This window comes from Cynara cardunculus (assembly GCF_001531365.2).
Source record: "Cynara cardunculus var. scolymus isolate 2C chromosome LG 1, CcrdV1, whole genome shotgun sequence".
NCBI classification, from domain to species: Eukaryota; Viridiplantae; Streptophyta; class Magnoliopsida; order Asterales; family Asteraceae; genus Cynara; species Cynara cardunculus.
The window spans coordinates 13,374,586-13,389,804 of record NC_037528.1 but is presented as its reverse complement, the minus strand read 5'-3'; the positions used below and the strand labels follow the sequence as shown (position 1 = coordinate 13,389,804).

At 32.5% G+C, this 15,219-nt stretch overlaps 2 protein-coding genes across 2 annotated transcripts; both read left to right on the top strand.

Annotated features, from left to right (window-relative positions):
- The first annotated feature begins 1,235 nt into the window (after nt 1-1,235).
- On the top strand, nt 1,236-8,500 carry LOC112513371 (nodulation protein H-like). The gene is made up of 6 exons (XM_025119648.1): nt 1,236-1,385; nt 6,316-6,389; nt 6,897-7,155; nt 7,308-7,487; nt 7,587-7,745; nt 7,827-8,500. Exons 1-6 carry the CDS (start codon nt 1,236-1,238, stop codon nt 7,992-7,994), a joined length of 990 nt encoding a protein of 329 aa, XP_024975416.1. The 3' UTR covers nt 7,995-8,500.
- A 5,862-nt stretch (nt 8,501-14,362) lies between these two features.
- On the top strand, nt 14,363-14,791 carry LOC112513274 (precursor of CEP9-like). The gene has a single exon (XM_025119532.1). It carries the CDS (start codon nt 14,363-14,365, stop codon nt 14,789-14,791), a length of 429 nt encoding a protein of 142 aa, XP_024975300.1.
- The last annotated feature ends 428 nt before the right edge of the window (nt 14,792-15,219 follow it).

Here is a 15,219-nt window from a genome sequence, read left to right as displayed (position 1 = left end):
TATCTAAATAAATAATAATTAATATTAAAAATTAATAGTAATAAATAACTTTTAATATTAATCAAGAGTATAACTGAGAAAAAAAAAGGGCAGCTATTTTTCTGTCTATTCAAATAACTTTTCCAAAATAAATTCAAAAAATTACATTTATTTTTGAAAGAGAGTTTTTTAATATTAAAAATGATGACATGCACTAAAAGATTCTGCTTTTTTTCCTTTGAGATTTGAATCTCATATAATTCTGTTTATTTATTTTTCTTGTAAAACAGGCCGGCGGCTATCATCATTATTTTCAGATACACCTTACAATTTACATACATATATGGAGAGAGAGAAATTCATTCGAGTTGTAATAATGGTAAGATTCAATTTTAATTATAAATTAACATTTAAATAAAAAAATTAATAATTTTGATAATTTGACTTAAAATTTTGATCAAAGAGAATTTTAAGTATTTTAAAAATCTTATATATCATCTCTTATCTTTTCGTCGAACTTTATTCCGACAAACACATGATGCACACTACGATACGCTTCATAAAATAACGAAAAAACACAGTGTGATACACTTAGTAAAACAATATTACATAATATATTGTATTACACTTCGTAAAACAACAAAAATATATTGTGATACACTTCGTATAACGACAAAAATACACTGTGATATACATTATATATGATATCAGATCTGGTTGATGAATACAACAGTGTTACCACTATATTACACTCGACCTTACATCTCCAAAGAGATCCACTGTAAAATTTAGGGGCTGTTTGGCAGTTGCTGAATGATTTAGTGCAGAATAGTTAAGAGGTCAGAATGGTTGAGAGGGTCAGAATGGTTAAGTGCTGAATGAAATAATGTTGTTTGGTAACTGTTCTCTGAATGATAATAAATTACCATTTTAACCCTCTCTAACAAAAACCCATTATTCCATTTTAACCGTTAGGGCTCCCTCAAAGTTCCCTCTGTGAAGAATCGATCCATCAATCGTTGCCTCTCAATCGATCCCTCCATCGTTGCCTCTCAATCGATCCTCTCAATCGTTGCTCCTCAATCGTTCCCTCAATCGATCCCTCCATCGTTCCCTCAATCGATCCCTCCATCGTTCCCTCTGTGAAGATCGGCGACTTAAACCGACTAACGACCGGCGACAAAACAAAAGGGAACCGACGAGACCGAAGGACGAAGGGGCTTAACTGACAGAAGCGAGTCCGACAACGAAGATGGATGACAGGAACCGACGAGGCGACGACTTGGGGAGACGAAGGGGTTGTGGAAAGGGCGACCGACGACACCGGCGCCGGAGAAGATGGGGGAGGCGATAACTTGGGGAGACGACTTGGGGAGACGATGGGAAGGGTATTCATGGAAGAAATGGTACTCTGAATGGTTGAATAGGCCCCCACCCTCAAAATGGTTAAGAGGTCTGTGTAACGATTAAGAGGTCTGTTTTTTTTTGCCAAACACATTTTACCTCTGACCAATTCAGAGGTTGGCTCTTAATGTCACCATTAAGAGCCAAACAAACAACCCCTTATATATATATATAGAGACTTGGGATCATGTGAGACCAATGGTTTTTCATGAGACCCGTAAGACCAATTCTCAACCCTTGGATTAGATTTACAATCGTCAGATCTGAACATTTATAAACGCCACGAGACTTCTCAATAATTACAAAATTACCACCTTGCAAATTTAGACCATTAGATCATTAGTTTATAAATTTAATCAATGAACATAAATTGGTCTTACGGGTCTCACGAAAAATCTTTGGTCTCACGTGAACMCAACCCTATATATATATATATATATATGTGTGTGTGTGTGTATCATATATTTTGTATTTTATTTATTTGAAAGACAAAATAATAAAATGCTTACTTTTTTTAATCTTTTTACTAAATATTTAAAAATGTATACTTTTGTATTTAGTATATCACTAAAATGGTACTCACGTAATGCAATGAAATACATTTTCATTTTAATGTTTTGTTTTATTTTTTGTCTATGTTGATATAATACGGTTTATGTGGTTTTGAGAAATATATTGTTTTTACTTTTGAATAAAAATAAATTTGAAAATCATAAAAATTTAAAAAAATATATCGTTATTAATATCAAATTAACTATTCAAAATTTCTCCTTTTTTTGTACAATTTTTTTTATTATAATTTAATTTAGGTTAAATAGTGAAGTAATGTATTTTTGACTTAACAATAAATTATTTTATAAAGATAATAATTCTGTTAGAACTCAATGATTATCCTAATTATATTTTAAATTTTTTATATTTAAAATGAGATGTTTATCCTATATTTGATCATGTTTATCTGCAGTTAGTTATACGAATTCAAAAACTGAGCTTTAATAAGTTGTACTTACGAACAATTTACTTGTGATCTTAAATTTTAAGTAATATGCATTAATACACAGTATCTTATGCATAAAAAAAATATTTTTAAGAATTTTTATTAAATGTTCTATAATATAATATAGATATAACTATAAGTTTTATCCAATTGTATATATGACATTGATTTTTATTATATAATTATAGATTTTAAAAATATAACCAATAACTCAAAATATAATACGATGTTATTAACCTATGAAAGAAAAGGTATGTTTTTTAATCATGAATATTTTGGTCAATTAGTCCTAAGCCCTTTGGGCTTTGGAGAATAATCAAGAAAATCTCTAATGGCTTTGTAAGACTCGAATTACTGACCTATGTGGAATATCTCTAAAGCCCAAGCCTTATGGTAAAAAAAAAATGTATGTTTGTTCACAGAATATAATGATAATTTACAATGTATGTGAACATTTCTAAAAAAAGATGCATTTTCTCAACAAGAGCAGAGCCAACAATATAATCCATCGGGATTCACTTAAATAAAAAGTTACAGTTTTATAACTTACTTCTGACTAATAGAGCCGTTTGATGTCAATTGTAAGGGTGTATTTGTAATTTTTGCTAATTGAAATATGTTGTTAACCTTTAGAAAGATGGAGGTTATCTGGTTAGAGTTTTTTATATAAGTTGAGAGTCGTATGTAATTGTAATTAATCAAAATAGTGAAATTACAGTTTTCTCCCTCTTCATATTCAACATGCAGATAGTTTATTTTCTAACAGAACTATAAAAGGTGAAAACATTCGACTAGTCAATGTCAATCTGCCCAACATATACTATCATTTTTTAGACAAAACAAGTTAAGCATTTGCATATTGCAATATATTTGAAAACATAGCCATCAAATGTCAATTTGTAATGTTAAAATAAGCCTAATCCAACTTACGATTAAAAAATCATATCAAATATCCCAACATATTTTGAAACGATGGGTCAACAACAATTTCCCACAACATATCAACAATTTGGGATTCATTGAATCCTAAATAAGATTGACTGAAGAAAAAAAAAAGGATAGGCTTAATGAGAGGTGGGAAGAGGTGAGCAACCGATGAGCAACACGCAGGGGCAGATTTGCGTGACGTTAAGGACGCAACATGAATGCTTATATTTCATATAACTGTTAAACTGTATAAACCCAAAAACAAAGGTTTTTTATTCATAAAACTTCAGGAAACCTAAGATTGAGGACTTGAGGGTGTGTCTGGCTTAGGGTTTTGTGGGAGATTGACCTCTATATACACAACGATGGGTATAGGGCCTCTAAGCTTACCCTGGGCCAATGTTGGTGTCGCAAACGTTTGTAAAACACACACACACATGTGAGTGTATGTGTGTGTGTGTGAAGAGGTTCATTTGAGAAATGGTAAATATTTCAGAAGTAAAGAATTGAACTTAATCCTTCATATGGTTAAGATTGGACAAGAATTGAGATTTTGATTGGTCAAGCGAAAAATAGAGAGGTAGTTTCATAACTTTTACAAGTAGACGATAAACAAATGCATACGTGAATTGATAGTTCACGTGCAAATTAGTTAATTAGTTCATAATATGAATCACAAATTCATATGTAAATCTGTTAAATAGTTCATATGTGAATTACACGTGTTTACATATGAAGATATAGTTCATATGTGAATCACACGGGTTCACACATGTATTTGTTTTGTCATCTATTTGTAAAAGTTACCAAACTACCCCTCTATCTTCTACATATCATGCAAGAAATTATCTGGTGTTTCACAATCAAAACCGCAAATCTTAATCAAATGAAAATCTAGGATCAATTCTCTACTTTTCAAATACATACCACTTCTCTAATGAACCTATATGTGTGTGTGGACGGTTTTCCACAAGAATGAGAAATATCTTCATCTACCTTTGTCACATTTATGCACCTCCGTCCACCTACAATTCATAAATCTTCATTTATGTTCACTTACATATTTATATTACAATAACTAAAACTTTAATAAATTCAAGCATTTTAATGTAATTAAAGGTATACAAAAGCTCGTGAAGGTGGATTAAAATAGTTGGAGGTTTGTGTTTTTTGTCAACCATCAGGTAAAAGGTAATTGAAGGTCTACGTCTTTTTAATTACCAGTTGTTCTCGTAACAGTTCTCACCTTTTTCACGAATAGTGGTTGTTTTCATATGACCCTCAACTCTTTCTCTCTTTATGATTACTAAAATTCCCAAAAAAAAAAAATAACGTTCAAGGAGATTCTGTGTGCATGCATTTGTTTATCTAATACAGAATTCGATTGTCGACCGTGATTAACTGATGATCTGCATTAACAATTAAGATGGTTGGAAGTTTGGTAATAGCTATTAGCTAGTAGTTGCATCATCAACTTGTTTTCCTACTTTTATTAAAATTCTATATATATATATATATTTTTTTGATTAACCTGGATATCCAACTCGCTATGTGAGCCGAATAATTTTAGAACGACCACTTGCTTTGCAGATAGCCCGGAGTCACCGCGTTAAAACATCCGTGACCACAATTAATTAATAATACTAAATAATGAATACATAGAGTTTTGTAGTTGAGTTCGTGTATAACAAGAGAATGAATATATACACAATAATTAATCGAAGAAAATGGAAGTGCCGTTTAAGGAAACACAATGAGTATAAAATATAATTAAAAAATAAAATAAAATATTAAAATATGTATCCTAAGTTATTTCCAATAGAATTAATTGTAGTTGTATAGTGTTTTTTATACTCGTGTGTACAGGTTTAATTAATTTATCATAAAAATTAATATTTAATTATAAGGATACTCGCATGATGGAGCAAGATACATATCGATTTTAATATTTTATTTTATTATTTGTCTTTGTCGATATAATATGGTTCTACATGGTCTTGAGAAACAATAATAATTTTATTTTTGAATAAAATATAAATTTGAAAATATTATAAAACTTTAAAAAAATATATTGATATTAATATTAAATTAACTATTTAAAAAATTCTCGTTTTTTTATAATTTTTTTAATTCAATTTTTTATTACAATTTAATTTATGTTTAATAATGAAGTAATTTATTTTTTATTTAATAATATAATTTTTTATAAAGATAATAATTAAGTATTATGTTAGATATCAATGATTATCCTAATTAAAATTTTAGAGTTTGTATATTTAAAATGAAATGTTTATTTTGTATTTGATTATGTTTATCTACACAGTTAGTTACTCAAATTAAAAAAATTAAACTTTAATAAGTTGTACTTATATACAATTTATTTGTAATCTTGAATTTTATGTAATATGCATTAATTAACAGTATTTCATACATAAAAGAATGATTCTTAAGAATTCTCATCAAATGTTTTATAATATAGTATAGATAAGATGAAAATTAATTGTGTATTTTTATTTGATAAGATAGTCATCATCAATCCATAAATCAGTTGGAGCAGGAGATTAAGATTCATTAATCAAATCCCATATATAATTAATTAAAAAAAAGTCGGAACGTAAAAGCTTAATTTCCTAGTAATTGGCTTAATGGAGTCTCTCTCTCTCTCTCTCTGATATCGTCGTCATATCATATGCCTTGTTATCGGAGAAATCCAAGGTTTAATTTTAGCAACTAATTGAAGACCCAGTTTTCTTTGTATCCTCTCAACCAATTATGGCTCAACTCTTCTACAACGTAATTTACTTTTTTTTTTTTTTTAATTACCTTCTTCTTCTTCTTCTTCTTCTTCTTTAACTGTCTGATCAATTTCAGGTTTTCAATTATTGATTCAGATTTGAAGCTTAAAATTCGTATTTCTTCAATAATTCTGAGTCTTTATAATCTCTATTTTGATGTCTTGTATGAATTTTAATGGTATTTTACTTTTGGATGTTAATGATTAAATGCAGGGTATACTTGTGCTGAAACCTCGAAAAAAATGCTTGAAGATACTGAGAGCGTTGATATTAGTATGTACAATGGTGTTAGTATGTGGTGTTTACGTTTGTTTGAGGCGAACACACATCGAAAGAAAGAGGGAACTTTTCGAGTTCCAAGTAATCAAGAGGCCTCGTCCTAACAACCTCCTTTACCCCAAACGTCAAACCCTAAACAGGTCAAATCTTTGCACTTGTTTTTTGACATGTATATATATATATATATATATATATGTATATATATGTATAGAGAGAGAGAGAGGGGGGAGGTTGAGAGGAAAATCATAATAAAATGAACACCATGGACTTATGTATACAAGTAATTGAAGTTGTTTTTTGGTTTTTTTTATGGATGTTTGCATGTTATGCACACGTGTTTACCCAACAAATTGCTTATAAATTACTTGTATGCACATGTACATACAGTCTATATGAATTTTTACCAGGGTGTTGTTCGGGTTTTTTTTATGGGTTTTCCTTGAACCTGACCCTATATATGTATATATATATATATATAGTGTGTGTGTACATGACTCGAATGCTTGTATTTTCAGATATGTATGTGCTAGAATTCCTATGCATTTGTTTGTGATTGTTTCGATGCAAAGATCAGGAAGCGGATGGTTCGAAACTCTATTGAATAGTCATATGAATGTAAGTTCGAATGGTGAGATCTTCGGGCAATTAAACAGGAGACAAAATGTTTCATCGATCATAGAGACCCTTGATAGCGTCTACAATTTGGAGTTGCTTACTAGTTCGTCTAAGAATCAGTGTTCTGCTGCAATCGGCTTCAAATGGATGCTAAATCAGGTAGAATAAAAACCATCTTTTACCCATTTCCCGTTCCTCTAATCACCTTTCGACATGTGTAAAGGTAAAGCTGACATGTCGACGTCTAACATGTCATTTGTTTTCCAATCATGTTAATCAATGGTACTACGGGACATTATTATGAAATGCAGGGGTTGATGCAACACCCAAACGAGATTGTTGACTACTTCGCTAAGAGGGGTGTTTCGGTCATTTTCTTTCTGAGAAGAAATATGCTGCGGAGATTGGTTTCGATCCTTGCGAATTCGTACGATAAAGATGCCAAGCTTCTAAATGGCGTCCACGTATCTCATGTACACTCTCACCAAGAGGTACGTGTTTTTGTTTTTGTTTTGGTTTCCAAATCCAAATCAAACATCCATTTACACGAAGCTTGATCATATGCATGTACGTGTGTGTATTTGTGATAGGCTTTGACGCTTTCGAGATACAAACCCACGATCAATATAACGTCATTGGAATCGGATTTGGGTGAAATGGAATCAACAGTCATGAAGGCGCTCGACTACTTCAATAGTACGAGGCACATCATAGTCTATTACGAAGATCTCATCAAGAACCCTTCTTCTGTAAGCAAATACGAGTAGTTTGTTCTATTAATTAGTGTTTGATATCTTGGACTCATTTCGTGACTCGTACGATTGTCGTAGAAATTGATACAAGTGGAAGAGTTTCTAAAGGTTGGGCGGATGAAATTAAGTAGCCAGCAAGTGAAGATACACAAAGGAGCATTATCGGAACACATCAACAACTGGGACGATGTCAACAAGACTCTGAGTGGAACAATGTACGAGAGATTTCTTCGAGCCGAGTACTGATTGATCGACTCGTACTCGATCTACGTATCGTTCCAAAATACAAGGGTTGTTATTGGTTTGGATGACTAAATATGTATGTTTAGAGTTGTAAATGGCGATGCATAGGCTTTTCCTTAGTCTAAGTGATGATTGATTTTAATTTAGTTAGTTAATTATCAATTTTGGTTTAGTTTTTGGGGAAAAAAGTGATTACTGACAAACCTATCTGGACCCATGCAGAACCTGCCTCCAAGGACATTAGTGTGAGGTGGTATATTTTTTGGCTTATTCGGCAGCTGAGGTTAGCGAAGGGATGAGGGATCAAACCTGAGACTTGTCTTGTAATTTATATTTAGTGAAGTTAAATTGGAACTAAACAACATGATGGGGAAAAGTTTCAATCAAACACAACCCATTAAAAAGTATAATCTAATCCACAAACTCTTGCAAATTGGGTTAGTTTGGGTTGAAATAGACGGTCCGAGGGTTAATATTTGTTAGTTAATACATAAATCTTTCTATTTTCATAATTGTGTTTGGTTTTATTTCATATTTATTAATGTAATTTTATTTTATCTTCTTTTTGGTGTAGATTTATTTTAGGTGTCTCTTAGTTTAAATCTTGTTACATGTTTTAACGTATAAGTTTATTGGTCATTCTTTATATTTATTAATTGTTGGTTAAGTTTATGTTTCAGTAAGTTTTAGTTTGTTAGTAGGACACGTTAGGCCTGGTCTGGAAAACGGACTGGGACAACCATTTAAAAAAATATGAATGGGTCTCAAGTATATATTATATGCAATATGTCGTATAGTGTATCTTGAATCTCCGTTTTCAAATATTATTTGTTGTTCTTAAAGAATCCAAGTTTAGATTTGTTGTATTAGGCTTGTTCAAAAAATAAATTAAGTCCGGTTCTAAACCGACCCAAGCCCAAAAATAATCACCTCTAGTTAAGTTAGTAGGTTGTGTGTTTTAGACCTAATTTCAAATAGTAGCTCATCGATTTACCTTTATATGCTTAGAGTTAATTTATACTATATTATAAAGCATTTGACAAAAACTCTTAAAAACCATTTTTTATGCATAAAGTATTGTATATTGATGCATATTACTTAAAATTCAAGATTACAAGTAAATTATGCATAAGTACAATTTATTAAAGCTTCATGTTTGAATTCATGTAACTAACTACGGATAAACATAATCAAATAGAGGATAAACATCTCATTTTAAAATATAAAAAATCTAAAATATAATTAGGATAATTATCGAGTTCTAACAGAATCATTATCTTTATAAAAAATTTATTGTTAAACCAAAAATAAATTATTTCACTATTTGATCTAAATTAAATTATAATAAAAAATGAATTAAATAAATTATATAAAAAACAATAACTTTTAAATAGTTAATTTGATATATATATATATATATATATATATATATATATAAATTTATCTTTCTTAAAGCCACATAAATCATATTATATCAACAGACAAAAAATAAAACGAAATATTAAAAAAAAGATGTATCTCGCTGCATTGCGCGAATACCATTCTAGTTAGTATAAATGGTTAAATCGTTGAAAATAATTATTTTTTAGTTTTGTTTAAATCGTTGAAATTTCGGAAAATAAAGTTTTATTTAATAGCTAGTTTGGATTAAATCATCGTCTCTATGTTTATCGACCCATATGTTATAGTACTTTGTACGTTTCTTATTCTTTCTTGTCTAATTAGTTCTTACTATTAAAAAACCAAAACCAAAGTTCCATTTGCGTAGCTAGTTTATAATCTCGAACAAATTAGTGTCTGGACCATCGCTTCCCTGACTTCAATCCATATTATATACTCTTGCAATATAAATGAAAAAAAACATCAACACTTAAAACTTTGGGTCCTTTGCATGTGGTTCCCATCAACTCTTAGGGTTGTTTACCACTTGCCCGGCAAGTACTTAACGATAAAATTTAACACTATTATTTACTTATCTGATAAGATTTTAGTCCACCAAAACGACATCGTATGCAACAATTTACCCGGTAAACGCTTACCGTGGTAAGAGTCGTCACCCTCACTTACCAGGTAAGACTTTTGGTCCTTGTCTCACTCTTACCGGGTAAGATTCTTGGTCCTTACCATATTCATCTGGTAAGGTAACGTTACTTGGTAATCGCTTACCCCGGTAAGCGTTTGGTAAACGGTCTCTTACTTTTATCAACACCTTGCAATCGTTTAGCTCACATTTTTTATACTTATTGACTTAGATATTGAAAAAATTGTCAAAGATGATATGGTTCAAATCGAAAATAAGCAAGCCAAGCCAAGCCAAACCCAACACAAACATGAGTGCAGGCTGTAAAATATGTGAATGCTCCACCCCTAGGCTCTACTTGGTTAACGACAAACACCGGGTTACCTCAAGATGGTTCAGAATAATTTGTCATGGCTAAGTTCAAAACACATAACACAGATGAAGTTAAGACTCCAAATTTCACAATGATTTGAGAAACTCAACTATACAAGTTAATCTGGCACTTGGAATATTATGATTACCATATTACTTTGGGATCAAGATTTCTTGAAAAAGGAACATGTTATAAGACTATGATCAACATTGGTTGACTACTTTAGATTTATATCAAGCTAATATGCTATATAGAAAAAACATGCATAGAAAGTTATGGAAATCATACACCAAGAACTTTTACCGTGTTATGTTGAGCTTTCCGAAAGAATTTTTTATGAAATTGACCATAGATCAATTCGCTTTTTTGGGACCACGGATCCTCTTAAAAGAGAGGGGTGCCTTTTTCCCCGGTTCAAATCTGGGTAAAGATCCGCCTGGTTCCAATGAACCAGGGAATACAACCATCCTGTAGAAAATTTGTTGAATCATTAGGAATATACGTGGCACACATATATTACAGATCATATCATTTTGGCCCAGTAATCACCTTTCACCCGTGATCCATGAAACCTACACTGCAATTGCAGCTGACTGAAGATTCCTCTTTGCGATTTGGAAGGGGTGGTTACCATTTTCAATCAAATGCATCAATAGGATGCGATCAATATGAAAAATATATTGATGAATGCTGATAGTGTGTCATCATACATGCACGAACATGCGCCAGAAAATCTCACAATGAATCCAGTTTTTCTTATTAATCAAGTTCTACTAACATTCTAGTTTTTACCAAATCTGTTTAAACGAGTGTTACACGACTCTGAGAAAGAGTAATGTCCCGAGAAGAAGACGCAGTCCTCCAAAGTCACCATCATCCATTGACCTTCGCATGTCCCCATAATATTATAAGCACTACCCCCCTCACTCTCTGTGAACTACAAGCTAGCATGATAGAAATCAAATTCTAGTTTGTCCCGCATTAAAATCTTAACCCCATTTCCAATTTTGTAAGTCTAGTAAGAAGAAAGCAGCTACGGGTAGGCTTCCAGAGTTTGAGGAGCCAGCCAGGCGATGTCCAAAAGAATATAGCTCCATTATAAAGTTCCATTATGGGATGGAAATAGGGGAATAACTCCTATTTTTCCCGTTTTAAACTATTTGGAAGTTGCTTCCACGGCAAAGAAGAGTAGTAGGGCCCCTACGATGTTGGTGGGTCTCTAAAAATTTAAATTGATTGTTCTTAACTGTGGAGTTCTGATGGGATGCATTAGTGCTAGCATAATCGCACCCAAATTGATTCGTTCTTTTATCCTTGTCCATGGAACTTTGTACACGGCAAATGGAAAACTTGGTCTACTAGAGATCTAGCAAAACAAAATCAACCTGCAGTACTATTCTATCAAAGTGGGGAGGATAACATGGAGTTTCCATGTAAAAGATGGTATTTTGACCAGAGAGGTACAGAGGTAAGGTGGATTAGCTGTATATTTGGATTCTGAGTTATCTCAGACTACAGCTAAACCCGCTGCGATATTCTACTTCTCATTCGAATCAGAAAGTCAAGGGATCGTGAGACTATTGATAGTTGATCTCACCTGTGGGTATCTTTGGAAATATGAGAAGGTAATCATTAGAAACTGCAGGGCTATCAAATAAAGGCTTTAATGTGGAACAGAAGACGCATAGGTCATATCTAACAAGAGTGCAATATCGCACCACCTCCACGAAAGTCCAAACACGAATATCGTCCACCCGCAACTTGAAAAAGAATAGCTAATTAATCTTAAACCAAGGAAGACAGAGCACAAGACTAATCACTCCAGTCATATAAAAACCACCATATATAGGTGTCGAGCTATTAATTTTTTAAATAAAGAACCTTAAGAGACCACTCTGATACAAGTCAATACCTAGACAAAATAAAAGTGAAATTCCACAATCGATAGGGGTCCAGACATTTACATGTACAAATCAAATAATCATATTTGGTGCCTTTACTTGAGACTAATCATAATTGTCAAATTACGGCTGTGTATGTCAACCATCTGTCACCAACCACTTTTCTTCCTTGATTAGTTAGTGGCAGCTATCATTATTACCTCCCATCAATGTGCAATTTGAGCTATCTTTAGTGATCAGATATATTATGATACTAAGGCATCTACTTTAGTTCACCACAAAAAGGATAAGCCAAATAACACTAATGCATAAACTTGGAAAGAAATCAAGAGAATGTAAATGTTAAGAACTACGAAACTAAAACCATCTGCTCCAGGATTCCTAAATATTTTCAACCAGTTGTTCTAATCAGCACAAGGATACAAATAAATATGAAATCTAGAGCGAATAAGAACATATAAATATGTGTGCATGTGCGATCTATCTGAAGATTAAAAAGGTGTTACAATCCATTCAGATAAATTTAATTTGCCACCAGAGAAAAGTCCCCCTCATGTTGTTTCTGGCCCATCCTTTCCCTTAAATTTAACATCTTCTGACCCCATCTTATTCCACTATCAGATCTTGCGCCTTTCCTACCGAGATAAATTAGGTGAATATGGAAAAATTGCAGTAAATTCTCCCCCCCCCCCCCTTGCGATCTTTTTTTATTAGTTGCATTATGAACTCATATTCTCATGTCTTTTAAGTTTCAAATTCTGTGTCATCCTTTGTTCACCTATTATCTCGGTACCCTAATCACCTGAATTAACATATGGTATTCAAGCTACGAATCTTAATTCTAACATGAAAACACCCAACATATATTCTTTTTTGTAAGTTGTTATAATCATATTTTCGATACAACAAGAGTTTCAATTAAAAGATAAAGAATAAACAAATACCAGCTAATTCATAATGATTAGTGCCATAAACAATGTAAGCATTAAACTTCTAAGAAAACAATAAAAACAATTCACATCCAAGTATCATTACCAGTCTGACCATGACATCCCTCTTGACAAATTTATAATTATAAAACTACATGACATTTAAGCACCAAGAAATTTTAACAAATATTCAGATGCATAAAGAAGCACTCATTCCAGATGAATGGATGTGTGTACAGGACATAAATAAATGATGGTCTGATCAAAACATATATTCCTAATGGTATTAATAGAATGCCTGAAACAATTATATTCAAACATTTTATCAATCTCTGTAAACCCAATTAACCGTTATCCCAAAAGCTTGGAGATCAAGCTCAATAAAAGAGTTCATTTAATAAAAATACCAGCTGTGTAATTTTTTCCTTTAAGCTGCTAATCATCATTATTCAATTGAAGCTTCCATGCAGCGTAAACTAATTAAAATGCAGATAACAAGACGGATGCCTTTCACTTAAACTTTTCACCAAAACAGCTCGAATCTTTCATATGAATCATCTATGGAAGAGTAAACATTTTACTCGGTGGGAAGTACATGAAAAACTCTTGGTGGTGGAGGAAAGATGGTTGATCGATATTATAAGTTAACAATCTAAGCCGTGCCATCTGATACGCAAATACATAATTAATTAATATACTCGAACACCTGTGCTACCATCAACTAATTAAAAGAATGATTGAGCAACTTGAAAGGCCAGTAAGCAGTCAACGACCACTATAGGTTTACAATATTCATTCTTCATCAAAAGAAATAAAAAAATGGCCTTTCACCAAATGAGGACCCCAGAAGGCAGTACAAAACCATTCATTCAATTTATGATTTTCCCAAAAGCGTCACCTGATATCTTTATTTAGATTTTACTGGGATTACAGTTGACCAGTTAAAGATTATAAATACAAAGGATGGCATAGAGCAGCATCCATTGTGTTTCCTCCATTCCCTGCCTCCCTCTCACTATCTGTTTGACAGTTTCAGTAAGAATCCTAACAGAAGATTTCCCAAAACTTATATTTGCCTGGTCATGGCCCACTTCCCCATAAACTCCTTGCTGATTTTTATTTTTATCTTTGTGTGTAATAAAATCCTTATGGCTGAGGGAAGGTCGCTAAAATCCATGAAGAAACAAGACAATTTTCATCACCATAGAGGCAGCCACACACTAAATGCACACCACCATAAAACAAATACAGAGCATCTTCAGGCCTCACCCACAGGTGGAGTCCTTCGCGCTGGTTTTCCTGTTGCAGAAAAAAGAGTAGCATTCCCCCCACAGGCACCAACCAAAAGTGAAGGAGATGGGAATGCAAAACTAAAATTCATCAATGGATTTCGACCTACAATGCCAGGTAAGAGTCCAGGTGCAGGCCATTCTTTTACGGAGCACAGACTTGATACTCAATCAGAAGCATTGGATAGTGTTTCCAGCATTCATCAGTCTAGTTCAGAACACGATAATGATTTCCGACCCGCAGGTCCAGGCCACAGCCCTGGTGCTGGTCATTCGATACACAACTAAATAGCAAGGTTAGGGCCTATGGTCACTCATACTAAGCATACTCTAGCAGCGAGTTAGACATTACATCTCTTACAGATACTGGTTGTTATTTTGAACACTAAATTATTTTCTTAAATAAATGTCAGAATGTACACATCTCCTTCCCTTCGCATAAATGTGTTCAAGTGGAGAATGCAAGAATAAACCTCAAAATGAATGTAAAAGACCAAAAAGAATAAAATACATAAAACACAAACACCATGCAACAATAAAGATATAGAACAAAGTGAAAGATAAAAAAGATCAGGACAATTAGAGCTTACTTATTGAAACTACAAACTGTTGTGGATTGAAATTGAAATTGGAACTTGCTCTCAATTGAAACATTAAGCCATAATCCAGAATAGCAAGTTTTTTGAAATCCACTGCAAAAAGAAGAGCTCATAACA

Coding starts and splice junctions, on each gene's coding strand:
- LOC112513371 (XM_025119648.1), top strand. CDS start 1,236: ATGACAGGAACCGACGAGGCGACGACTTGGGGAGACGAAGGGGTTGTG. Junction 1,386..6,315: donor GGGTATTCATGGAAGAAATG/GTACTCTGAATG, acceptor GATTAAATGCAG/GGTATACTTGTGCTGAAACC. Junction 7,488..7,586: donor ATGTACACTCTCACCAAGAG/GTACGTGTTTTT, acceptor TATTTGTGATAG/GCTTTGACGCTTTCGAGATA.
- LOC112513274 (XM_025119532.1), top strand. CDS start 14,363: ATGGCTGAGGGAAGGTCGCTAAAATCCATGAAGAAACAAGACAATTTT.